The following is a 27,309-nucleotide window of genomic DNA, read 5'->3' as shown; positions in this document are numbered from 1 at the left end:
CGTGTATTTAAGGTTTTTTGAGAACTTCTTCGATGTTTTCAGTCTAATGAGCTTTGCAGCCGTGTTTGTCTAGTAGAAGAGTACGTTTTAATAAAAGATTGCGATAAGTTTGATCGGAAATAGTGGAAGGAATTGAGTTTTCAGAAAAACGTCCTGTTTGGGGTAAAATGGACAGTTTTTTTGGGGTGATATGGTCAGGCGAGTTTGAAGTAAATTCTTTTGTCGGACGGATGCCGCGGGCATATAAAAACGAACGGATAGACGGCGGTGTACAAACAATGAACTGTAAAAAGTGTTGCAGGCAATCTGGGATGATTTATCTGTACAAAAAGTGTTTTCAATGCCCCGCAGAGTGGCGGGTTTCTGAACAAAAATTGGAGAAACCTAATTTTTTTTCTAAAATGCTTGAAAATGACGTATAATGCCAATTTTTGGGCGCTGAACTCATTTCTGATGTCCGAAAATGTTGTTCCCCCAAAATGCCGCTAAACCTTTCTTATTATCAGATTTATTTTTTTGTTCAGATCATGTTCAACATTGGTATACTTGTTCTTTATCGAAAAACTTTACACCAGTATTTTTTTGTTTGGTCCTTAGTGTGATCCATTTTGAATTAAAGTTGCCAAAAATCGGCAATCATTTTTCAAAAAAATGTAACTTTTGAGCCGTTTGACCGATTAAAAGATTTAATGGAAAATTTAAGGAATTTGATAGGCCTTTCAAGGAAAAATAAGAAATCGTACGTCAACGTACATTCGTTATATATTTTCCCGTTTCGCGAATTTGGGATTAACGGATTTGGAACGACGATATGCAAATCGGGACCCAAAAATTCGAAAAATACGGTTAATTTCATATAGGCTGTTGATTATCCGATCATTCCGAACTGTTTCACGAGACTGTACGGTACACAAGAGTTCTGAAAAATAACATAAATTTTCCCTCAAAACGAAACTCGTTGATGCAAAATCAGATCAAAATTGAAGGAATTAGGTAATCGAAGTTAAGCTCAAAATTGTGATTTTCGAACATAAATAATCATTGAAATTTCCTGACACAGCAACATTCAAAGTGGTGCCAAAAATTGGTATATTATCCGATTCTCATGAAACTTACATCACACATACACTGACACACACATACACACACATAGACAGACACACACAATCACACACACATACACACGCACACAGTCACACACACTCACGCGCACACACGCCCACACACGCACACAAACACACACGCACACCCACACATTCACACACACACACACACGCACGCACGCACGCACACACATGCACACACACACAAACGCGCGTGCGACACACGATCGCATACTCAGTTTCTAGTATGAATAATTGGAGAAGGGAAATTTTTTTGGCCTATTGTGGAACCACTGTTCAATGCCTAAGAATTGCAGTTATTATTCCGTATGCCTGATACCACCTTCTACTGTTTATTAAGCAACTATTGATACTATAAAACTCACATTTTTTACCCTGTCCACATCACCCCAAACACTGTCCATATTACCCCAATAGCTGTCCATTTTCACCCCAAACGATTTTTTTATGTCCAAAAATCATAATTTTTAGTTTCGTTATATTTTTTTGTTCTTTTGACCTCAATATCAAGGTGTTTTCGTGCAGAAACATAGAAAACAGATCAATATTACTATAGTACATTACGTTTATGGGATAGAAAAAACAGGTTACGAAATAACATGAGTTTTCCTTAGGGGGTCCAAATTACCCCAAACTACCCTATATATATTTTGGCAACTATTTTTAAATCAAATGTTTGCACACTGACATCAAATCGGTGCAACTGATAACCAAGCGAGAATTGCTCATAGAATCTATTTCTGGCATTTTACCATACCACATATGCTGCTTAATTGTGGCCATTTGAAGAACACCAAGGTGCCCATCCCACAACAAACCACTGGATAAGAAAACCCTGGCTAGTTTTATATTAGCCTTAATTTTAGCTCGTATTCCAATTCTGAGCTGCGAATGCTCGAACTTGAGATAAAATACGAATATACTGGACGAAAAATATCCTTGAATAAAGTTAGGGCATTATGTCTACACTTGTTTATTGATTTATTTGAGACACCATCTTTTGTCAACATTTGGTCACACCCGTGTTTATATGAAGATACCTAGAAGTCTCTCCCAAAATTATTACCTATCATGATCCCGATACGAAAAACAAATCTATCTTTGACAGACGTTTCATTTTCTACACCTGAACATTTTTTATCTCGTCACCATACATTTTTTGGGTTTACTTTTTTTTATTTATACATCCATTAAATCGGCTCTAATGGTTTCAAAACCAGATGAAATAGTAAAATTTATCTCTTTCGGAAACATCCAAAACAGGGGTTTATTCAAGTACTTTCGAGCGAGAAGAAACGAGCATTCATAAAAAGTGCAAAATCAAAAGGTTAAAATAAATACACGACAGAAAGTTTTATACTTTTGTTTTGAAAACAGAAACAGAAAAAAGTCCCTTCTACTATCCACCTCCCTTCTGCAGACGGTGCGGTTGTGCAACAAACGCTAAATAATAATTACACTAACTTTTCATGTGTATGTATAAAACAATAGTAAATATCACAGCAAACGACGAAATGACAGCCGGTTAAAATCCCCAAATGGAACCGACCGTGGAAGTGGAAATGTACAAAATACAATTTTTTGTATGATGTAGTGCTTTTTTGCGACACTCTGTGCTACGATTATACGATGTGGATGATTTTTGATACGTATTGTATGAAGGTATAAACAGAGCGGGCTGTGTGATAGGGTAACAGACGAGTATACAATCTAACAAACGAAACAAAAACAGAAAAACAAACAAACAAACAATACTACCTGGTACGGTGTCTGATTGGCATAGTTTAGTGCGCCCCGGTTGGCACCGCGAAAGAGAAGCATTCTAGCGCAAGCCTCCTGATTGTTAACAGCGCAAACATGCAGCGGCGTATTGCCGGAAGCGTTCTGCCCATCCATATCCGCACCGTAGAACAGCAGGTGCTCTAGGTGATGCACTAACCCGTTCCGACAAGCCTACAATTTTTTTTGTGTGATCGTGTTGTGTATGTGGTTTTTTTCGTGTCAGTGTATGTGTATGTGTGTATGTGAGGGGTTTACATTTTAGGGTGTTGATTTAAATTTAGTATAGTTTTTGTGTACGTGTTTTAAACAATAGTACAAAAAATGGTTTTAGGTTGCAGTTAAGAGTGGTTATTTTTGTTTCAAAAAGTTGAAGATAGTCAGTGGAAGTTTCGGTTTTGTAGGCCAATGGAAAGAGAAAAAAGAGAAAAAAGAGAAGAAAAAAGAGATTCATTAGAAAACTCGTACCATCGCCGTTTTGGTTTGGTTTGGATTGCTTTTTTTGGCAAACGTCCTGGTTGTGTACGTAGTGGAAAGTCTCTTTTTTCTAGTAGAAAGTTTCCAAACTAAGAAGTCAAAACTAAATGCAACTACCTAAGCTACCTTCCTTAAAACACAATACTCCTTCGATCTAAAATAAAAATAGTCAGTCAGTGAGTCAGCACTTTTACCTGAATAATTCCAATCACCTTTCTAGTGTCTACTAGACCAACTCTAAACTAGTAATAATAATAGTAGTAATGGTAGTAATAATAGTAGTAATGATAGTAGGTCTAGTAATAAAAACAGGAAAATCAACTACGTCCGTGTCACCCTGTTTACCTGATGCACTTCCTGCCAGCCCTGGCTATCCTGGATGCCAAGGGTAGCGTGATCGTGGAGCAGAATTTCGCAGATTTTCGGGTCGGTTTTGCGAGTAACCGAGAGGTAGACCGGTGTTAGGCCCTTCGTATCGCGATAGTTGGGTGAGGCGCCCAGTTCCAGCAGGGTACTGAAAATGGAGAAGAAGCAAAACATAGGTTAGTGAAACTCTGTGTAATGTGAAACTTACTGATACGAAGACGACTGAATCGGATGATTTTGTAACTTATAACTTGCTGTTTTCGTATGTTGTAATCTCATTAGAGTTGTAATGAAATCAGAATAAGAATCGAATGTGTAAAATGTTTAAATGTTTGATATTGATTTTCAACCAAACAAAATAAATCCAAAATTGATGATTGATCCCTGAAGAGGCTTCACAAACGTTTCTGACCAGTTTTATTATGGACTTATTTTTTAAAGAAGAAGGACTCATATCGAAACTTCATTCCTCCTGCCAATTTGGCGCCACAATCAGTGGAATTTAGCGTGAAGGAAGGATGTGTAGCGAGAAGCCTGATAAAACACCCATGTTAAAGTCCTTCGACAACCAGATGACCTGACTCTACTAAAACTCGAATCTTAAACCACCCGCTCGTCAAACAGGGCTCTGTAAACTTCCGACTACGAAGTATCATTTTACTATTTTGACCAACTGCGAAATGTTTACGGTTTTTGCTGTTTTCACCATATTTAACCTTTATCGTCTATTTCATCTTGTTTACCTTTTCCACCATTTAGTAAAATTCATCTACGCGTCTGCTTTTTTTATTTTTTTGGTATCTTTATTTATTTTTTGCATTTTCTGATGAACCATTTTCAGGATTTTTACTATAAATTATTCTTACTCTTTATCAAAAACTTTGTCATTTTATACTGATTTACATTGTTTCTAGTTTTACAAGTTCTAGTTTTAACCAATCCAACATGATTATTCATTTTCCCGACTTTTTCCATGATCAGCAGTTTACTCATTTTTTGTTCTACTTTTTTATATTTGTCAACTTTTACTATTTCATCTTTTTCATAATTTTTTCTTTTTTGCTTTATTTAGTGCTATTCATAATATTTCCATCATGCTTTGTTTTGTAACTATTGCTAACCCACGGCATCCTTGTTATCATATATGTATTACAGATTTCCCACTTTGACTATTCCCATCGCTTCACTTTTCGTTCTTATCCGAGATGACTCGTCATGTCCTGTTTTATCTGACTAAGATTTCGCACCCACAGGACAATAGGACAACTACGGGGCTATTGCTATGATCCTACTGATACTTACTCACGAACCGGGACTCGAACATACGACGACCAGTATCGTACCTCGAGACCAGCTGGGAAAACATGTGAGTAGGCATGTTTTTGAGTTCATTCTTCGTTTTATATATCATTGAAGAACGGCGCCACTTTCGGCAGGCACTTTGTACTATAAATTTTCCTGTTAACGACCAGTCCGGTGCGAAAGAAGAGCGGTTTCGACATCGCTGATTGTCAGTCTCTGCAGCGCCTTCCTCTGGAATATGGTGTGTGAAAGGAACTTCACCTCGGTGCTCACTCCCTTCGTGGGGGAAGTAAAATGCGGAGTGACACAGATCTTGTCGTTCATTCCCACCGCCACGATTTGCCGGGAAAATCAACTCTTATTCAAGCACTGCCTCAGCGTCATTGCCTGCAGCTCTGAGACCAGTGAACGAGAACGCCGCTTCCTGACACGTATGTTCATGTTCACCAGGTACTTTTTCACTGTTTGGCTGGTTGCACCGATCTCCCGGCGCACGCAGCGATGTAGGCACTTTTCTCTCAGTCTTCCTCTTCAGCATACTTTGGAGCTTCTTGTCGCACTCAGGGTCGTCGACCGCTTGGAACCAGGCTTTCTTTCGATGCTCTTATTGTTGTCCAATAGTGCCAAGATGTTGTGGATGCTGAAACGGCCGTATCCGGTGTCCACGAACTGCCTGCCGCTCGATGTCCGTTTCCGACGCGACTGGGATCCGTTCTTTGAGAGCGCAGAACTTCTAAACGGAAAAAGCTTCCCTCTTTTCACCATCACGGTTAGTGTTCACCAGATAGAGCTGACAAATTTTTTCTGCTGACTCATGGGTTATTATGATTGATGCTGCATAGGTAGTTTCGTCAGTGCGTGTGAAGGTAAACCCATGGAAAATCGGCAACTTTGTCAATTTTTTCACCGCAAACGTTATATTATTGTTCAAATTTTTATTATTTCATTTTTTTTTTCTGAGTTTTTATCAAAGCTTTCGATTCCACTATTTGAACAATCCTATCGAAAACGTGCCAATTATGTTCTGTTTTCATTTGGCTGTAACATTTCACAGATGTTCTCAAGGGCTAAAGATATCATATTGTGCTATTAGTATTGTTTTCAAATCACGAATAATTTATGAAAAGGTTTTATGTAAGAATAGTATTGATAATAACAAATATTCATTAAACCAAAAAAGTTAGAGCGGGGGCCTAGCGTGGTTGGTAACGTCTCCGCCAACCACGCTCGACGCCTGGGTTCGAATCCCACCGCTGACATAGGTGTCCATGGTTGTGAGGTGGCGTGATCCACTCACAACCAACCCAACCGGTCTAGATTCAATCCTAGCCGACACCGGGAGATTTACTGAGGTGAAAAATCTCTGGGATCACGCCTTCCATCGCATGAGGAAGTAAAGCCGTTGGCGCCGGTCCGTTAATCAACGGGTCGTGAGTTAGGGTCCTGGGTGGAGTCGCCTCCCCGGGCGTCGGTGATTGGCACAACAACAGTGGCGGAACTAGACCGACGGAAATTAAGCGAGAATAAAAAAAAATAAACCGAAAAAGTTTGTTAGATCGGTGTAACGTCTTCGAAAACGTTGTAGATAATAATAATTCTGCGGTTCCGAAGACACTTTAAAAAAAATTACAAAACAAAAAATAGAAAAAAAAAGTAAAACATACTTTTCTCACATTTCTTCATGAAAATTGCAAAGTTAAATAGCTGTGAGATCATAAAAAAAAGAGAAAAAATTTTTACATTTTCTAAAAAAAAATAACGTAAAACCCGAACCCTTAGTTCGATAGTCATCATGAGAATGTATCTCGATATAGTGCGGTAAGACGTCAAAAAAAAAAAATTATGTGCAATTTTGCCGAAGGTACTATAAAAAACCTCCCAGAGCAAGATTTACTGTTACAAAAACTCTGTGCTAGTACATAAAACAAAAAAAAATACAGAACCGAGGACTTACTAATGATAAAAATACTTTTAGAGCCAAAACAGTTTGTTTGATCGCTCAAGCACCTTCGGCAAAGTTGTATTTTTTTTTCCCAATTTTACTTTTTTATTCTTCACATTCACACAATTACACTAGCCGACAAAAGAGAAAAGAAAGCTCAAACTGGAAAAATATGGAAGAATTATTCATTCCTGTGAATGTTGTTTGCCCGGTACCATTTTAAAAAAGCTGCCATCCACTCCAACGCGAACGTGAACAGTGCGCCTCCTTTCACTGATCGAATCAATGGTGGCGCCAAATAACCATTGCACAGCGCTCTAAATTTTCAAAAAATAGGTTATCTTAATTTGTTTTCTCATCATTATTTCACTAAAAGCAAAATACATTTACATATTTCTAATAAACTTGAATCTTTTTCTTTTGAATGAACGTTTGGGTTTGCTGCTATTCGATAATCGATATAGTCTCCTAACATTGCCTCGTTGCATTGTTTATTGTAACGCGTTTCAAAACTTTTAATATCCTGGTGAAAACGCTCGCCATGTTCTTCAAAATATGCTCCCATATTATCTTTGACATTATCAAGATGAGAATCCAGAATATGAGTTGCGCATGATGGGCATATCTCCAAATGAGTTTTCCGAAACACGTGAAACATAACAGATAGAAGAAAAAGATTGTCCTTTTTTAAATTAAACAATGTCGTTTTCGTACTTAAAATTTAAAACGGCGAAAACTGATTCATTTTCACCTTATTCTAATTTATGAATTATAAAGTAGCTCTGAATAGGTTTTTTTGAAAGTTGGAAAAAACTTTTTTTACGAAATTACTTGAATTTAAAGGAAAAGCAACATTGTAGAACAATTTTCTTAAAAAAGGGGCCACACTTATTTGTGATAACATAAAAATAATCGCCTCATCATATGTTTTACCTTGTAGAAGAAAGCTTTTCTCTAAAATACTACTAACGAGACCCAGAGTTAAATGATCCCCCAAACTCGTTCTCTAGAACGCCGTGCAATGATTATTTGGCGTTTTCATCGATTCAACAGTGAGCTGGTGGGAGCTTTTGAAGCATTTTTGAAATGGCTAGATGCACAAAAATTCACAGGAATGTTTAGATACCTTTCATTCTTTCTTTTTTTCCAGTTTGAGCTTCAGGGCCGCACCTGTAATTTCCTTATTGTGATTTAGTAAAAAAGCTCTAAATCGATTATTTTGAAGGGTAGAAAAAAACTTTCTTCCACAAAGTTGCGCAAAGTTAGCGGGGCTACAACATTGTAGAACGACGTTCAACTCTATCTGCTAAAATAAGAATGTTTAATATTGGGTTTCACTGAAGCTTTTGGCCACCCTGATATGTGATTACAAAAAAATGTGCCTCCATGCGCATTTTTTTAGCAGAAAGTTCTTCTCTAGAGTATAATTATCGAGCATTACATCTAAATTTTCCTCTAAACTTGTTCTCTAGAACGCTGTTCAATGGTTATTTGGCGTCTCCATGGATTCAACAGTGAAAGGAGGCGCACGGTTAGCGTTTTAGTGAGTCGGAGCTTTTGATGCGTCTTTACGATGACTACGGGTACCAAAAACTACAGGAATGGTTGAATAACTATAATCTTTCGTTTTTTTCGGTTTGCCGCACCTGTGTTTAACTAACATTGTGTAGTTCACGTGGTCCCCGTGGTTCCGGGTTAGCGATGTCGGTCGGCACGCTCTCCCACACGGTTGTGATACCGGGTTCGATTCCCGATCAGGTCGAGCAATTTTTCGAGCTGGAAATTTTCTCGACCCAGCACTGCGGCACGGTGTATCGTTGTACTTATCCTACAACATGCAGAATGTGCCGAAAACAATATCGATAACGAATTCTCTCAACTAATCTAGTTGATCGAGACCGCATTAGCCCCCAGGCTAGCGTGCGGTATTGTTGTTATATTGTTGTTGTGTAGTTTACGTAACAAAAAATGTTGATTATTTAAAAAATTGCATTATTAGAGATATTTAATCAATAATAATATTTAAGAGTTATTCTTCTTAAATTTTTTAATGAATATTGCGTTACATATTTTTCTCTGGAAGGACGAAATTACTGTCTACAAGTTTGCCGAAGACATCGTACCAATCAACCAGGCTGTTCTGGTTTATTTATTTTTCATTTTTTAATGTGTCAAAAAACAATTGATTTTAATTTTTTTTCTTGAAAAAACTACCGCTGTATTTTTTTTTAATAATTTTTTTGCATTGTTCGAAGAAATTTATAACATATGTAGTTGAAACAATAGTAGTTCATTGAAAAATGCGTTTCAAGCATACTTAATAACTAAAAAGACGCGACAAAAATTAAGACCGGTTTTGAAATTTATGGTAAAAAAAAATGAAACAAGGAAATTAATACCGTGAAAAGCTTCTAGGGTTAGTATTTGGTCGTGTAACCTTTGTTACGCATCACTTGACGCACCCGGTTCGGAATGGATTCCACCAGCTTCTGGCACGTGCTGACCGGGATGGCGTACCAACAGGCTTGGATCCTATCCCACAGTTGCTGCTTATTTTTCGACTTTTCCATGTACACCGACCTTTTCACGATCTCCTATAGGTTCTCTATAGGGTTCAGATTGGGTGACTGCGCTGGCCACTCCATGACGTCGATTTTGTTCTCCTGGAGCCAGTTTTTGATGGTCTTGGCGGTGTGCTTCGGATCGTTATCCTGCATGAGCTGCCATTTCAGGGGCATCTCCCATTCGGCATGTGGCAGCATAACATCCCTTAGAATTTGGGCGTAGAGGTATTGATCCATGATCTTATCCACCCAGTACAGGGGGCCAACCCCGTACCAGGAGAAGCACCCCCACACCATAATGTTCCCTCCTCCATGCTTAAATGTCTTCGTTGTATACTGGGGCATGTAAGCGCAGCATATTGGGCGATGGACCCAAGTTTTTCCACCTGAGCCAATGAGGTTTACCTTCGTCTCATCCGACCACAGAATATTTCGCCACTTCTTTTCCTTCTCCGGACCAATCCAATCAAAATGATCTTTCGCAAACTTCAACCGCGCCTTCAGATGGTTCGGCGTCAGCATCGGGACGTTCCGGGGGCTTCTACCGCCTAGCCCCTACTCCGCCGGCCGCCGCTGAACTGTCCGGGAACTCACGGACAACTTCAACACGGGAACAACTTCAGTTCGTCCCGGATCTTTTTTGAGGCCTTGAAGGGATCTTTCTGGGAGGCTCGTTTAATGGCAGAATCATCCTTCCCGGTCGTTTTCCTTGGGCGTCCACTTGTTTCGGATTTTTTGCGGTCGTGGAGGGCATTAAACACGAAAGTTTTGGATCGTGCCTGCCTTGGACATTTTGCGAATGACCATCCGTTGTGTTTCTGTGCAATTCTGAGCGCGACCCATTTTTCGTTGACTGCAACAGAAATTTGAGAATTTAAACCTCACACACTTCTTGTTTATATGATAAACACTTACCAGGACCCGAAAACATAAAATATCACCGAGAAATATTAAGTTTTCTTCAAAAATCAATCGAAATAACACTCGAAACAGCCGAAACGAGGAACTGGTCCTAAATTTTGTCGCACCGGTTTTCAACCTTTGATAGCCCTTAGTGCGTTTTGCTAAAACGGGTTGCTTAGATTGCGTTAAACTTGCGGTTTTCAAAATTGTCATTCTAGTATAAGTGCTCGCCGCTAAGTTTCGCATATACCATATATGAATTGGCAGTTGAAAGCTTATTTGAAGTTTTCGCATTGGAGTGGTCTTAACGTTTTGTCCGACACTGTATATATATATATACAGTGATCACCCGATTATATCTCACCCTGTTGATTTTTGGCGTGATAAAATAGGGAAAGTGATAAAATCGGGAAATTTTTCAAATTTTATTTTTTTTATTGAAGATGTTAAATCAATAACTAAATACGTGAAATCAGCGATTTTAATTTTTTTTTGGAAAATTTATCTGTACAAACATACGAAAAAAGCTACAGTTGTTTTTTCACAAATCGATATATCTGAATAATGACTAAAGATAGAGAAAAGTTGTCAAGGGATGAATTTGAGAAAACTGTTTAAGCTTTAAAAAAAATATTTAAAAAATTCATTTTGAGATCCTGTACTGAAAAAAAAAATTAAAAACAAAAAGTGACTATAAAAAATCGATCATCACTATTTTTTTAAAACATTTTTTTAGATAGATAATTCAGTTGCCTGAAACTTTTCTTAACAAACCTTACAAAATAAAAAACCCAAAAAAAATCGATGCAAATAAATTACAATTAAGTTATTTTATTGTTCATGTTTTTGTTTGAATTGGTAAAATGAATTGCTTGCTTTTTTGTAGCGCAGTACCATAGGCAAAATATTAGATGTTCTCACAACACTAACCTCACTCACCCCCACTTTGCCGAAGACAGCATGCTGATATCTCTCACATATTGCAACCAGAAAAATCTTAAAATGTAAATAACGATTTTCAATGCCTTCTCATAGAAAACTTGATGTTGCTTGCAATATCTAAGAGATAGAAACATGATGTCTTCTGTAAAGTTTCTTGTTTTGAGATCACCTAATACTTTGCCTAAGACACCAAGCGTCTTTCTTTATCTAATGAAAAAGTAAATATTCTATCTCACTTTTAGGAGAATTGATCTTCAAGCTTTCTACATGACATTCAAAAGATGCGTTTTCAAATTTTTTGAAACTTCTCCGAACATATTATACGGTTAAAATAAACATTTGTATCACTAATCAATTATTCGCACGATAACAGCAAAATGTAACATTGTGCATCGGTTGAATTTTTAATGTAAACTGCATCCAGAATGACACACAGAATTATGAAAAATATCTTAAATATTGAAGGGTAATAGAAAATCAGTTCACCCTGACATTTTTTTAATGAAAGGTTTTATGATGATAAAATCGGGTGAAAAATGTGATAAAATCGGGGGCAGGGGGGGTAAAATTTACCAGCTTTACCTTATATACTCCCTTTTATATTATGACCTTTTTTCATTATTACTCTTTTTGTGTTATGTTAGCCAAGTGTACCAGTCTTCGAATTTTTGCCATTCCTATTAGGTTTGCTATTCGTCCATTACTATTAATTTATCATCATGTTAACCACATTGATGTTTTACCATTGCAACCAATTGAAGAATTTTTTTGGAAGCTCATGTTGGATAAGGAAAGAAACTGCATTTAGTTGATCAAATTGACGAACCCCTCGTTAACTGGAAATCAATAATTTTTTTAGTGTCTTCGTTTTGCGTCAAAACTTCGCTCACCAAAATTGCTCTAGCTCTTGAATCTAAACATATAAAAATTCAGCTCCGTCTGTCTGTCTGATTCATATAGGCTTGGAAACTACCGAACCGATCAGCGTGAAATTTTGTATATAGGGGTTTTAGGGGCCGGGAAAGGTGACTAAGATAGTTCGAGACCCCTGCCCCTTCTGCAAGGGAGGGGTCCCATACAAATGAAACACAAATTTCTGCACATCTCGAAAACTAACCAAGCAAATGGAACCAATTTTGGCGAGTGGATGTTTTTAGGAGTAACAAATATGTCCATGTTAGTTCGACACCCTACCCTCCTCTGGAAGGGAGGGGTCCCATACAAATGAAACACAAATTTCTGCACATGTCGAGAACTAACCAAGTAAATGGAACTAAATTTGGCATGTGGATGTTTTTAGGAGTAGTAAATATGTCCATGTTGATTCGACACACTTCCCTCTTCTGAAAAGGAGGGGTTCATAACAAATGAAACACAAATTTCTGCACATCTCGAGAACTAACCAAGTAAATAGAACCAAATTTGGTAGGTAGATGTTTTTGGGGGTAACATATATATCCATAATGGTTTGACACCCCTTCCTCTTCTACAAGGGAGGGGTCCTATACAAATGAAATACGAACTACGCACAGCTCGAGAACCAATCAACCAAATACAACCAAATTTAGTATGTGAATGTTTTTAGAGGTAACAAGTATGTCCATAGTGGATCGACTCCCCTCCCTCTTCTGTGAGGGAGGGGTTCATAACAAAAGAAACACAAATTTCTGCTTATCTCGAGAACTAACCAACTAAATGGAACCAAATTTGGCAGGTGATTGTTTTTAGGGGTAACAAATATAATGGTTTGACACCCCTCTCTCTTCTATAAGGGAGGGGTCCCATACAAATGAAACTCAAATTTCGGACAGCTCAGCCAATCAAGCAAATATAACCAAATTCAGCAGGTGAATGTTTTTAGGTGTAACAAACATGTCCATAATGTTTCGATACCCTTCCTTCTTCTGGCATGTCTCCAAATACCTTTTCGAAATCCAAGATGGCGACTTCCCGTTTCTGAAAAATAGCGGCAAATGACCTTATACCACCCAACATGAATATTTCCGGAATTGTGGATATTTCCGGAATTGGCACTGAAGCCACAAATCGACCTCAAACAACATTTTGAATTGTAAGATGGCGACTTCCGGTGTCTAGAAAACAGCCGAAAATGACCAAATACCACCCAATATGAGTGTTTCTTCAACCAGAATGACGCTCAGAGGCCAAAAATTGTTTCCTAATGCCAATGTGAAACCAAGATGGCGACTTCCGGTTTCTGAAAATCAGCGGCAAATGACCAAATACCACCCAATATGGGTATTTCCGGGATTGTTATGATGCACTGAAGCCACAAATCGACCTCAGACATTTCAAATTGTAAGATGGTAACTTCCGGTGTCTAGAAAACAGCCGAAAATGATCAAATACCACTCAACATGAGCGTTTCTTTAACCAGATTGACGCACGGAGGCTAGAAATTGTTCCCAAATGCCCTTTTTGAAATCCAAGATGGCGACTTCCGGTTCCCGAAAAACAGCGGCAAATGACCAAACACCCCTCAATATGCGTATTTCCGGGATTGTTATGATGCACTGAAGCCACAAATCGACCTCAGACAATATTTTGAATTGTAAGATGGCGACTTCCGGTGTCTGGAAACAGCCTAAAGTACCACCCAATATGAGTATCTCTGGAACGAGAATGAAGCTGAAAATTGACCTCAGACACCATTATGAATTGTAAGATGGCAACTTCCGGTTTCTAAAAAACAGCTAAAAATGGCCGATTTCCATACAAAATGAGTATCTTCGGAACCAGAATGATACACAGGAGCTAGCATCGACCACAGACACCATTTTGAATTCGAAGCTGGTGACATCCGGTTTCTGGAGAACAGCCGAAAATGACCAAATAATACCCAATATGGGGGTTTCTTAAACCAGAATGGCGCTCAGGGGCCAGAAATTGTTTCCAAGTGCCATTTTTAAATCCAAGATGGCGACCTACGGTTTCGGATCACCGGATCCAGAATGATGCAAGGAGCTATAAATTGACCTTAGACAACAGTTTGAATTGAAAAATGGCAATTTCGGGAAAACAGCCGAAAATAACCGAATACTACTACATATGGATAAGTCCGTAATCGAAATGATGTAAAGAAGCCAAGCATTGACCCTGGACACCATTTTGAATTAGAAGATGACCACTTTCAGTATCTGGAAAACAACGAAAATAACTGAAATGCACCCAATATATATCCGGAATAGAGGTCAAGTACAAAAGCCAAAAGTTGAGGATTTGCCATTCCGATTAAACCAATTATTTTTAAACGATATAATCCAATCGCAAGGAAATAATAAATTTGAAATGTTTAAAATTATTAAATTAAACACTAAAGTAGGCGGGACGAAGTTTGCCGGGTCAGCCAGTTCCTTAATAAAATTATTAATCAAATCATTGGAAAGGGAAAAACAAAGCCTTCTTTCGCAAATGTCGAAGTAGGTGGTCGCCATATTGAATTTAGACGCCATATAGGTTTCTTTCAGAAAAATTGATTTTTGAACCTATTCAAATTTGTTAATTCCATTCGAAAGATCATGCTATTTTACATAAAATATGTCAAAATCAGAGATGTATATTGTCTAAAGCAAGAGTTATAATAGAATTACCAAAACATGTTCGATTCGGCCGTTTGGTTATTCGTTGAATTACTAAAACTGCTGTAACACATGACACTCTTCATAGAACATCTTCAACCGATCTATCATTACAATGGGGATGAAAAGGACGTTTAATTAAAAATTTTCAGGTTTCTGTGTACTTCTGTGTATTCTTACTAGAGTGATTCACCACTCTTGTTTCGCTCACCTGTGCTGTAAGCAGCCAGTGTATTAATTTTTCTGCGAGCGGCAGAAACACAGCACAAAGCAGAATAAAGAAGTTTGGTGCAAAAAATTGCGGTAAATATTCAGTCTCCTCTTTCCACATATGGAGGAGAAATACAAGCCTGCCACGCACTCATAATTTTCTTTTTTCAAATAGACCTTTTTTATGTATACCATATAATTTTTTTAACAACTCTTTCTAACTCTCTTCTAAGTAATTGTTTGAGCACAGTTTGCTAAATTTAATTCAAACCTATTTGCCTTGAGCTGCTGAAGGAATGTTAATAATGGGTATTTTTCTTATTTCGCAAAATTCTCTGCAATAAAACACAAATAAAGCCATTTTATCGTTGTCGTACAACAGTCAAACCATTTCAACATTATTACAGATAAATGAAATAAAAATAATAAATGACAGGATAGTTTTTTATGCTGAATACATTTGCTCTCATGAAACCTTGTGTTTAGCGTTCAAAGTACATTTTTTTTTCAACTTTCACAGATTTTATATTGAAGTGCATTGACAATGCTCTATGAACAGGTTTTCACTCAAAACATAACGGGTCAATTTCAATTAAGCAGCTGCAACTTGCTATAAGACAAGTGCGGCAACATTCCACTGAATACTTTTTTAAAACGCCTGTAACTAGCAATCAAACTATAATGACATTATTGCTGTTTACCTTAGCGGCTTGTGTCACCTTTTGCCGATAAAACAATTAATAATCGATTACTGATCACCGATGCACGCCATTTGATACCCAAGCGTTACCAATCCGGTTCGGTTATTGTTTTCATTTCTAAAACAAAGCACGGCTGCTTTACAACAACCGGGCCCGCTATATATTCATGCAAATTACCGCACCGTTTGTAAAACGACAACAACAACAACAATATCACGCCGTGGTCCATCATGGAGGTAGATTTTATTTTTTTGAATATACATATTGAGTTGAATGCAAGGTGAGCTACGTTTGCACCTCAGCAGGGGCTGGACTGACAACGACGGTCTTCGTGGTAATTCATGAATGAAATGCAGTGTTACTTCTAACCAGACGGAGCCGCGGATATGGACCGACTGGCGAGGCAACAACAAGAGCGCAATCGACAGACCCCAAACAACGGACTAGGAGTCTGCTTAGCATATTTATATGCATAAATTCCCACTGCCTTCAAGAGACCGCGTCGCACAGTGCATTGAAATGGATGGGAAGGTAGGACACAAAATCTAAACAGGAAAATTTACAGAAATGGTAAAAAAATGTTCTCGAAGGTAAGCTGTAAGTAGCCTTCATATCGCTTGTTTGATTTGTAGATATAAACAACATTGAAACAAAGTGAAAGTGGGTTTAGCATCCGATGTCATCTTGAAGCCTTACTTATCAACATTAGGGAACGAAAGGAATGTCATCTGCTACAACAATCGCATCATCGTATTATCGAGCGCATAACATTAAGTTCGTTGCTTACTAATTTGCATGAGCAAAATATTCATATTACTTTTTAATACTGATTTTGTTTATAACTAAAATTGTTTGCTTTTTGGATTTTTGCATACAAAACGCTGCACTGTGCGCGTTGTTGCAGGTGCGCTCGTGCGCGCTTCGAAACACTCAGTAAAACAGTGTCAGAACTAAACACCACTCGGGTTTAGTTTTTTTTATCACAAACGATAATAAATTCATGCTGGTTAGTTCGTATAAAAAATGACATATTCAAATCTGAAACACGTTTGGGTTCAAATGTGAGCCTTCGGCGTATGTTTGTTTGGGAGGATTAGGCGTGAGGCTTAAATATGTAAGCCGACGGAAGCAAACTGGCAACAAGGTCGATGCCGAGTGGAGCCGCTCCACTTTTGATTTGAATAATATTACCAGGTCCGGTGACCTTCTGACGTATGGCCTGGCAGGCAGGCAGGCAGGCAAGACTTACCTCACAGCCTCGAGACTGTCCCGCTCGACGGCCCGGTGCAGTGCGGTCGCCCCGTCTCGCGTCCGGTAGTCGAGCAGGGCGCCACCGTTGACCAGCGCGATCAGCAGCTTGTTCGGTTTCTTCGTTCCGGTGGCGATCGTGAGCGGCGTTTCGCCCGTTTCCTGACAGTGGAAGTTCGGATCGAGCCCTTTGGCACACATCTTGGCGATCTTCTCCACGTGTCCCCCGTTGATGCACTCCAGAAAGCGCCGCAGGTTGGCCCGGGTATGCAGTGCCTTCAGTTGCCGCTCGTCCAGATTCAGCATCTTGTACACCCGGCGCTTGTATTTGAGCTGTGTTGGAGAAGGTAGAAATAAACGAAATAAAAAGTCATTAAAAAGTGACGATCAAATCGATTAGTTTGGTGGCCATAGTCGGATAAATTGTGAGGCGGGGCGAAGTGCAGCATGCTTTACTCTTTGTAATGGGGCGACGACTAGAAAAGCCAAGCGCTTTCCGCTTACTTTTCAAATCACTCACCGCTTTTGAGGTCGTGATTCGCTTCTCGGTCGATCATAATGATTCTGCACATGAGCATACATACATATATCGCACAACGGTGACGTTAATTGGTGCGGTATCAAGAGAAACGCTGCCTCTGCTAATGCAAGGCGAGCGAACATTCTTATGAATTTTGTTTCATTAATTCTAGCGTGGAATCTGTTATAGTGATAAGAAAAGGAAAAACTGCTACAAACCATGCCCCAACATTCAATACCCTCACTACGTCCCGTACAACTTTTACGCTGTTAGCCTTTTGTTGCGACCTGCTCCGGCACATGAAAGATGCTGGTTCCAGGCTTGATACCCGAGCTGCAAATCTATGAATCAGCGAACGTGATCTAAATTCCCGCTCAGCATAACTTCAGATGAGCGTGCAAACATGGCATGGTGCGGGGAATGGCGGCACTCGAGAGGCTGCAGCATAATTAACACAAACCGCCCGACGGAAAGACGATGATGGGGGCGGCGCCGCACCCGTGCGCGGCATTCATTGCATCGGAGCTTTATTACATGTGCTATAAGCTATGAATGAAGCAAGCACACGGTTGAATACCTGCTCAAAATGGATATCGACCTCATTCATTGCACACCAACCGAAGGGGCATACAGCGAGAGATGCAGAGTTATTAGGGACAAGTTGTTGCGATTAAATCTGTTCCAGCGCGACCACAGTCTTTCTCTCTCGCTGCCTCCATGTCGAACTTGGAAAAAGAAAAAGTAAAAATGCACCCTTGATGAAGGTACAAAATTTTATCCATAATTTTTCTTGGCAGGATGCCAAGTAAAATAATCGAATGTTTAACTTCCGGGAGGGGGAATACTGGAGAGCGGGAGGGGCACTCTGTTGCAAGTGGTGTATTACACTAAGTAAGCCTATCTCGGCTTGATACACTGAAGTTGAGCAATTTGACTTTCAAATGTGATTTTGTACTCAGGGTTTTAATATTTATTTTTGTTGCTTCTAACAGCATAACACACAAAATTTCAATGTAGCCTGATTGTTTTGAAACATTATTAACACTGCACGATTATAGTTTCCTAAAGATGAAAAGTAAAAAAAAACTTGAAAAACTCCAAATGAGGTTTACTCGAACACTGTTACAATAAGCGTTCAAGATTACTCTCACAATTTTCATCAATCTGGCACCAATTTTCAAGCCCTAGTGTACGATATTGAAGGCACGTGCCTAGAGATTTTTTCGATAAATTCATCGTTTTTTTTGTGAAATTTTAGAAGATTTTTCCTCCTTTTGCGAGAATAAAAATTGGAGAAGCCGCTATTGCTGAAAAAAGTTAAAAGGGGTTGTATATGAGACACGACCGTAAGGTTGATGAAGTACATTAAAGTCTTTTTTATGCGTCTTTTTTTTACGCGGATTTCGAAGTTCACGCAAAATTCCGGAATTTACGCCGGTTTCCCAAGGAAAGTCGTATTTTATATGGCTTGTTTTTAACGGGTTTTCATGTTCAAATCGTTTATTCAGAGTGTCAGATAAGTTCACTCAATTCAATTACTGAAAATTCACTGATTTGGCCTAACCTTATGCTTTTTGTTGATTGATTTGGTTTGATGATTTGATACTACTTACTGCCTCTGAATATCACCACAATTCCGAAAATACCCATATAAGATGGTATTGGGCCATTTTACGCTGTCTTTAAAAAAACGTAAGTCTTCTTCGAGGTCAATGCCGGTGTTTCGGTTCCAAAAGTACCCATATTGAATAATATTTGGTATGATTCCATAACAAGGCTCTAAAGGTTTTGAATAGTACAGAATAAAAAAAATCGCAATTTTCCGCATTTCAAAGGATGCATAGCTAATTTTCCAATCACATACTGCAAGAAGTAAGGGAATTCGTTGTAAACTGACTGAGTTATGAGCATTTGAAATTGGACAATTTTTGTGATGCTCCCGATATTTTCGATATTTCAATCTGCACCCCTATCACAGAATATTGCCGTAAGTCGTAACTCTGCGTCAAAGAATGGCCGTTTGTATTGAACATTCAAAGATATCAACTTCGAAGCCATCTACAAACCATGTTCATTTTTTGACATGTTTATTATGAAGAAACATTTTTTAAATAACTTCTCATGAACTACAAAAATTGATTTTACTTGTTTTGGATATACAGGGTGCGTGCGATATTTCTGGACTGAATTTCAAGCCGCTATATTTCGTTTAGTGAAACACAATACTGACAGATTTGGCAACACAGTATGGCAAATGTTACGGAAAACAAAAGAACTTTAAAAAATAAACTGATGGCAAGCTAATCTTTTCTCGGTTTTTGTTTTTATCGCAGTGTCAAAGAAATTATCTATCTTGTAAAATTTACAACAAAGTAAATGTGTCAACAGTTTTCTGCAGTTTTCAAAAATTGGTAAGTTCTAGAAAGTCGATTTGTTTGCATTTACACCAGATCTCGACGTTTTATGCATTTTTAAGATCTTTGACACTAGAAAAAAATTTTAACATCGACATTTTTATGTACTGTTACTACCTGTGCATTTTTTCATCAATCAAACTTTGATCGTTTTAAGGCGGGTCCGATTGAGCTGAAATTTTGCATGGAGGCTTATCCGAATAGACGAAACTTTTGCGCGCCACTCCTAAGCGAAATTCGAAAAGTCGAAAAAAAGAAAATTTGATCGCCTAACCTTAAGGTCAGGTTAGGCGATCAAATCTCCTCCACTATTAAAGAATGGCTTTTTAAAAATAAATTTAGTAGCGTAATTATTAGGTCCACAAATATTGTACGCACCCTGGAGGAAAAAATGCCCTCCTACATACTGCCATGGGCCTTCACCCTTAATAAAAATTATATAAGGGTCATTCCATACGAAGTGACCATGAAAAAGCACAATGGTCGTGTCCAAGCCATCACAGATTTTGCTCAAAGTTGGGAGAATTATTCATCTACTGTCACTTTGGAAAAATCCCAATTTTGGTGTCGATTGGAATCCCCCCTGCTCTGTGGGACCCCCCTGTTTATTGCAAAGTCACGGATCTTTTGTTCAAAATCCCTTTTTTCTTTTTCTTACAATTCATAGACGTAAGATGTCCGAAAAATACTGATAGATGATTTTCGAAGAAAATAAACCAAGGAATCCAGAAAAAATATAAGTTTTGACCGAAAGTGCTGCCAGATAAATTATTTTTGTATTTGAAAACTTAATTTACATTTTTGGCAAATTCAGCCATTTTTATTGTAAATTTCATAATTTCATCGTGTTCCATGGAAAATTTCACATAAGAAACAACTATCATCCCGAAGTAATATGAGCCAATCTCGAGATATAACATTTTTACGCAAAAAGTTGTAAACTTCGTAATTTGTTTTTGAATTTTGAATAAAATACACCAAGAAATCCAGAAAAAATATTATTTTTGACCGGAAGTGTTGCCAGATAGATTATTTTTGTATTTTAAAATAAATTTGCATTTTTCGGCAAATGCAGCTAATTTTATTTTAAATTTGATGGTTTCATCGTATGTCTTGGAAAATTTTACGTAAGAAACACTTATCACCCCGTGGTAATATGAGCTAATCTCGAGATATAGCATTTTTACGAAAATAGTTTTGAATTACGTAATGAATTTTTCGTGAAAATGTTATATCTAGAGATTGGCTCATATTACCACTGGGTGGTAAGTGCTTTTTACGTAAAATTTTCCGAGACTACGAGAAAACCATCAAATTTTAAATAAAATTAGCTGCATTGGCCGAAAAATGCAAATTTAATTTAAAAATACAAAAATAATCTACCTGGCAACACTTCCGCTTAAAAACAATATTTTTTCTGGATTCCTTGGTTTATTTTCTTCAAAGTTCACCTATCACTATTTTTCGGGAGTCTTACGTCTATAAATTATAAAATAAAATAATTACGAAATTTACAACTATTTTCGTAAAAATGTTATAAATCGAAATTGGCTCATATTACCTCGGGATGGTAGTTGATTCTTACGTAAAATTTTCCAAGGAATTCGATGAAATTATTAAATTTAAAATAAAAATGGCTGCATTTGCTGAAAAATGTAAATTTAATTTTCAAATACAAAAACAATTTATCTGGCAAAACTTCCGGTCAAAACTTATATTTTTTCTGGATTCCTTGGTTTATTTTCTTCAAACATCATCTATCAGTATTTTTCGGATATCTTACGTCTATGAATTGTAAGAAAAAAAAAGAGATTTTTGACAAAAAGGGAAAGGGTAGTATAAACAGTTACGTAACTGTGATGTTTTTTAAAAATTGAAAATTTAGAGAAGGGACAGATTGTTCAGCGGGCGGGGGGGAGTCATATCGAACGTTCCCTTTTTATTGTTACATAGGAGGGGAATGGGGTCTAAAATCTTAATTTTTAGTGTCACGTAATTTGTGTACGACGCCTGACAAAGCTGGAAGCGACTGGATGACTCGGAAAAAAGAGCTTTGGAGACCAAATGTTTGAAAAAAGAGCACAAAGAGAGAACATAAAGAAAATTTATGAAAATGTATTTTGAACTAAGAAGCGAAGTTATTCATTTGTGAAAAAAGTTTGCAAATTTGTGGATATAAAAGGATTGTATTGAAAGAGGTAACATAGGCGTATGATTTTTTCTAGTATTTCAATTGATCAGAATTGCATCAAGAAAAAGAGTTTTTTTTAGGTGAAAAAGAAACCAGTTTAGATAACAAAAAACATGCTACCGTTTGAAAATGGCTGAAGCAAGCTGTTCCTGTGTTTGGCAAGGATCGACATCGAGGAATTCAACCCTCGTTTTCTTTTAATGAAATGAGAAAAGCAATGCTTCCAACAAATCATTTATTATTTACCACAAGTCACAGCTTGGTTCATTACGTTTTAGATACAGTCAGGTTTTTTTTTATATGAGGGATACATTCTAAGCTTGTATAAAACCACGTAAAAAAGACTAAATTGAGTTGAAAAAATAACGTAGAAAATCGTTCCAAAACGTTTAAACCTTGACTGAATATGATACTAGTCAGCCCAAAGGCCAAAATGCAATATTAAAAATTTTCAGTATTTTCATCAAAATTGTTTTTTTTATTCTTTAAACTGATACATGATTACTTTTGTCCCAAAACGGAAAATCTCATTATAGGCCTTTCTACTCTAAGCAACTTTGAATATGTTTTATTTTTAAAAATGTATCTGTATTAATATTTGAAGGGGCCGGAGTAATTGTTATAAAACGATATATCTGAATAACGACAAGAGATAGTGAAAAGTAATCAATGGATAACTGCTAGGGAGTAATCCGAACGTTCATCTGAACATATTAAAAAAAAATGAATTTGAGATCCTATACTATGAAAAAATAAACATCTAAAAAACAAAAAAAGAATTTTCAAAAAAAAACGGCCATCTCCGATTTTTTTTCCAAAATAAGCTTCTCAGATAGACAATTCGAAATTTCTCAAAAACATTCCAAATTCTAAATTGGTGACTTCCGGTCTTTGGAAAACAGCCCAAAAGCATCTATTTCAACTTAATTTGGGTATTTACGGAATCATGATGATGCTGAGAGGTCCGCATCCAATCCTTGGCGCCACTTGCAAATACAAGATAGCGATCCCGATTATTGTAAATTAATGTAGAATGGTAGAAAACTATGCAATATGACCTAAAGGTCGGAAATCGATCGAAGATGTCATTTTAAAATTTAAGACGGCAACCTCCGTTTGCTGGAAAACAGTTTATAAAACAACCAATTACAACCCTATTTGGGTATTGTTCCGGAAGCGTTTGAATCCATATTTTTTGAACATTTAAACAAAAATCGCAAAAGTTGAATGGGTCCGTCTCTGTGTGACCGCAAGGTTGACGTAGAACTACATAAGACACCCAAGAAAAGATTCTCCACCCACCAATGACCAATCCGGCAACAAAAAGGATAGATTAAATCATAACCTACTTGTACCGCTTCGTGAAAATTTAGGATTATTGAGCCCTGTCGACTGAGTGCATTGGCTACAAAAATAACTGCTTACTTTTCAATCTACCTAATAGAAAATAACCAATCCTCTTTCAAAGTTTCTTTTGATTATCTTGAGACGGACAGTTAGTTGTTTCACCATTCGCTAAAAAAAAGATTTGTTTAAGCAAAAGTAAGCTCTTATGTAACCCGAAGAGTACATTCTCGGTACTAGATATGATATAATGTCGACTGTGTTGGGAAAAGCAAGCCTCAAACTCAGCTCTGATTGTTCGGAATCTGCGTTTCAAATTACAATTAAGTTTTTCTACGTTTCTTACGTACCTCGTAAAACAACACGTTATTCAGAAAATCCGCGTAAGGTCGACGTTAGTCAAAAAATCAGCATAAGGTAAACCACCAAGTAGGATTCAGAAAAAAAAACCGGGACGCTTAACGACCAGTATTAAAATTGTCCACTTTAAAGATAATCCGGAGGGCGGAGGTTTTTCCACTAAGTCTTTTACTCAACAAACATTTTGACGTTTTTAGTCCCGGTAATGCGAAAATCCGCCGGAAAAAAACACATAAAAAAGCTTGACTGTTAAATTATATGCATTTGGACGAATGCGTAACTAATTCTCCATTCGAACACTGCGAGAACGAAGGAAATCCATTAAAGACTAATCGAGTAATGGATATTTGAATTTGGACCAATATCGTCCCCTGTTCCGTTTTTAGACTGTTATTTCACTCCCCTGTAGCATAACTTTTTAGTGAAGTAGTTCTACGTCAAAATGCAATGATAATATACTTGCTAGATCTTTAAAGATAGGTCGAATCTTGATGAAGTCCTAGACAAAGTTGACTGCAAAATGATGAATGGATAATCTGTAATCTTATCGTAATTAGTATTACGAAAAATGCAGGTGGAATGCTTTTTTTTACATTGTACAGGGTTAAAAATTTAGGCTATTGAGCAGTTCCACAAAAAATATCCCAGTTCTAATATTTTTTTAAAATCGTTTTTCAAAAAATCATCACTTTTTTTCTTGATTTCTCCATGATCAGACCAATTGCATTGTTTAGGTAATCTTTTGTAGTTTTTTTTATAAAAAAATAAATTTTTAGAAAGTGAGCTTTTAGAGAAATAATTTTAACTTTTTTTCAGAAAATTTTTTTTTTTCTAGAGTGTATATTTTTTTTTTGGAGATAGACACCTCTATGCGAAGTTTCAGCCAAATAAAAAATGGTCGACTAAATTGGTTGCCCGTTTTTTGTGGAATTGCTCTATTGGTTTAGAAGCTTGGCACTATTGGCATTAGTATTTTAGAAATGATAAAAATAGTAAGATTAGTAAAAATAGAATACAAAAAACGTTCAGAATATTATACATGGTAAAAATGAATAAGGGTAAAACTGACGAAGGGAAAATATTCTAAAAATTGTATGAGCGATCAAAATTGTTGAAAAGGTTATTTAGATTGATGCTGAAACTAGAAAGAAAAAGTTAAAAATAGCGAATAGAAAAAATGCCATAGTGAAAAAACTAAAAAGAATAATAATTTTAGAAACCAGAAGTTTGAGAAGAGGTACTTGGTCATCAACTCGAAATGATGAAAAATAGTATAAGTGGCAGAAATGGAGATGATTCCGAATTTTGGCAGAAGAAAAAAGAGTGATGAAGATAAAAAAAACAAAAGAATGATAAAAATTCATGGTGAAAATGTAACTAAAGGTGAAAAGGTATGATATATCTCAATATAACGCAACCAATTATTAAGTCGTTACGTTACATCGTGTTTTTCCAAGTATGACTGTGGAAGACGGGCTTAACACCAAAAATTATATATAAATAATGCAAAATTAAATTTTTTCAATCATTTTCAGTAATGGTTTTCACAATTTTCATTGATTATTTTCTTAAACGGCGAGAATTATAAACGAAAAATGTTCAAGATTATTTTCACACAAATTCATAAACACATTGATTTGTCATTGATGAGGCATTGTAGTGTCAGTAAATTGCATAAAAAAAATCAGAGGTAATTATAAATTTATTCCGTAGCGCCAGATCCCTGCTTTCGAATATCCTCAGGGCCTGAGATATACAATCCTTAATCGTGGCTCAGCAGAACATGATGTTGATTTATGGCTGTCTGAAAAGCATCATGGTGCTCATTAAACAATGTTCGTTGGCATAAACAAATCGAACCACCGATGGATAGACCAAATATGTTAATTTTAGTTTTAGCTTGCAGTCGCAGCGAAGATAAAAATGTGCCTGACATTTTTAAAACTCTTCAGATAGTAAGAAACAAACATTAAATTGTTTCATGCCGTAACAAATGATCGTTTTGAAAAAAAAAAGTCGAGCAATAAAAAATGCGTTTATGACATTATTATCGTTATTTATATCGCTGCGTTTATTTTTTGAATCGGCGAGTAATTGAATAACTAGTTCCTCATTCATTACTCGTGATAGGCGTTTTTTTTTTTCATTATATTGAAATATTAAGTTTTTAAATAAGACCAAAACAAGGTTGAACACAGGGTTATGGTGTTGTTCAACCAACAGTTAAGTCATAATAATAGTTTAAATGCGATTGCAACATTCATTAGGGTATAATCACGCGGAAGCAAAGAAACCACATAACATATATTCAAGTTGAAATTATAGCTTAAGTGGACATAAAAATATGAAATTATAGTCCTGAAAAAGCAAAACAAGCACGAGTTCTTGAGCTTCGATTTCGTATTGTGGGCTGCCTTTCACACCGGAGCGAAAATTATATTATATTATTTCATTGCATAATTCCCAATATCACTTACCTCTAGGTAACCAACGGGACCATTAAACGGGTAATCGCCCAATCTTCGTTCTTCATCGAGAAACTTTCCAGCCTTTCCATTAGACGGCGGACAGAACAGTCCATAATTGAAGCTTTCCTTTAATTCCTGCAAGAAATAGAAAAATAAAACTGATTGTAATAGAATATAATTTCACAGTTTGCTTCTTTTTTATTATGGCTGACAGTCATAAAATAAAACCTTCAAGTTGAGTGGGTAAAATCTCCTCCGGAGGGCCCTAACGCGAATTACGCCAGTAAAATGCCTCCGCACGACTGTTACTTTTTTTTTTCAAGTCCGCCAGGCACAGAATCTGTGACCTCGCAGCATCCGCTGCACCGTTCCCTATATACGGTTATGACATGTCGCGTTCAAGGCATTCTCGGAAATGGAAATTATTTCACTCCGGGCGACATCGCATATCCGGCATGCATATTCAGGCACGTGTAAGTGTCGCCTCCGCAAAGTCTAAAACGGCCCGAGCTGCGCTGGGGAATCCACGGAATAAAAGTGTTTGCAAATAAAATCGCTACGATGTTGCTACTCCCACCCCGCCTGCTGTCGTCATCATTCCAATCAACATTCGAGCAAGCCCATCCGAAGAGATCTGCATTCGTACGTAGTCGTAGAGCTCTTAGTAGGCACAGCTCGGTGGAATGAGACTGCCTCTACTGTGATTGGATGAAAATTCGAATTCCTCGAATGACGAAGCGTATTTAGCTACGGATACAACCGATCTCCGCCTTGTAAGATGCCACGACAAATTACCCGTGCCGAATATTGCAACGCAACCGAATTTACTTCCATGATATGTCCATAAATTTAATA

The 27,309-nt window shown here is 37.3% G+C and overlaps 1 protein-coding gene across 7 annotated transcripts in view; it reads right to left on the bottom strand.

Moving 5' to 3' along the window:
* Positions 1–27,309, bottom strand: part of LOC129723869 (SH3 and multiple ankyrin repeat domains protein 1) — a 298,799-nt gene that overhangs the window by 31,631 nt on the left and 239,859 nt on the right. For 5 of the 7 annotated variants that reach the window (XM_055678331.1, XM_055678335.1, XM_055678334.1 and 2 more), the window contains 4 exons: positions 26,464–26,589; positions 17,159–17,490; positions 3,726–3,894; positions 2,883–3,077 (listed from right to left, as the gene is read on the bottom strand). In XM_055678331.1, coding sequence (XP_055534306.1) covers positions 2,883–3,077; positions 3,726–3,894; positions 17,159–17,490; positions 26,464–26,589 — 822 coding nt within the window. The remainder of the gene's footprint in view (positions 1–2,882; positions 3,078–3,725; positions 3,895–17,158; positions 17,491–26,463; positions 26,590–27,309) is intronic. The other 2 variants (XM_055678336.1, XM_055678337.1) reach the window with 1 other exon arrangement.

This window comes from Wyeomyia smithii, chromosome 2, assembly GCF_029784165.1.
Source record: "Wyeomyia smithii strain HCP4-BCI-WySm-NY-G18 chromosome 2, ASM2978416v1, whole genome shotgun sequence".
Lineage (NCBI taxonomy): Eukaryota > Metazoa > Arthropoda > Insecta > Diptera > Culicidae > Wyeomyia > Wyeomyia smithii.
This window is presented reverse-complemented; position numbering and strand designations above follow the sequence as displayed.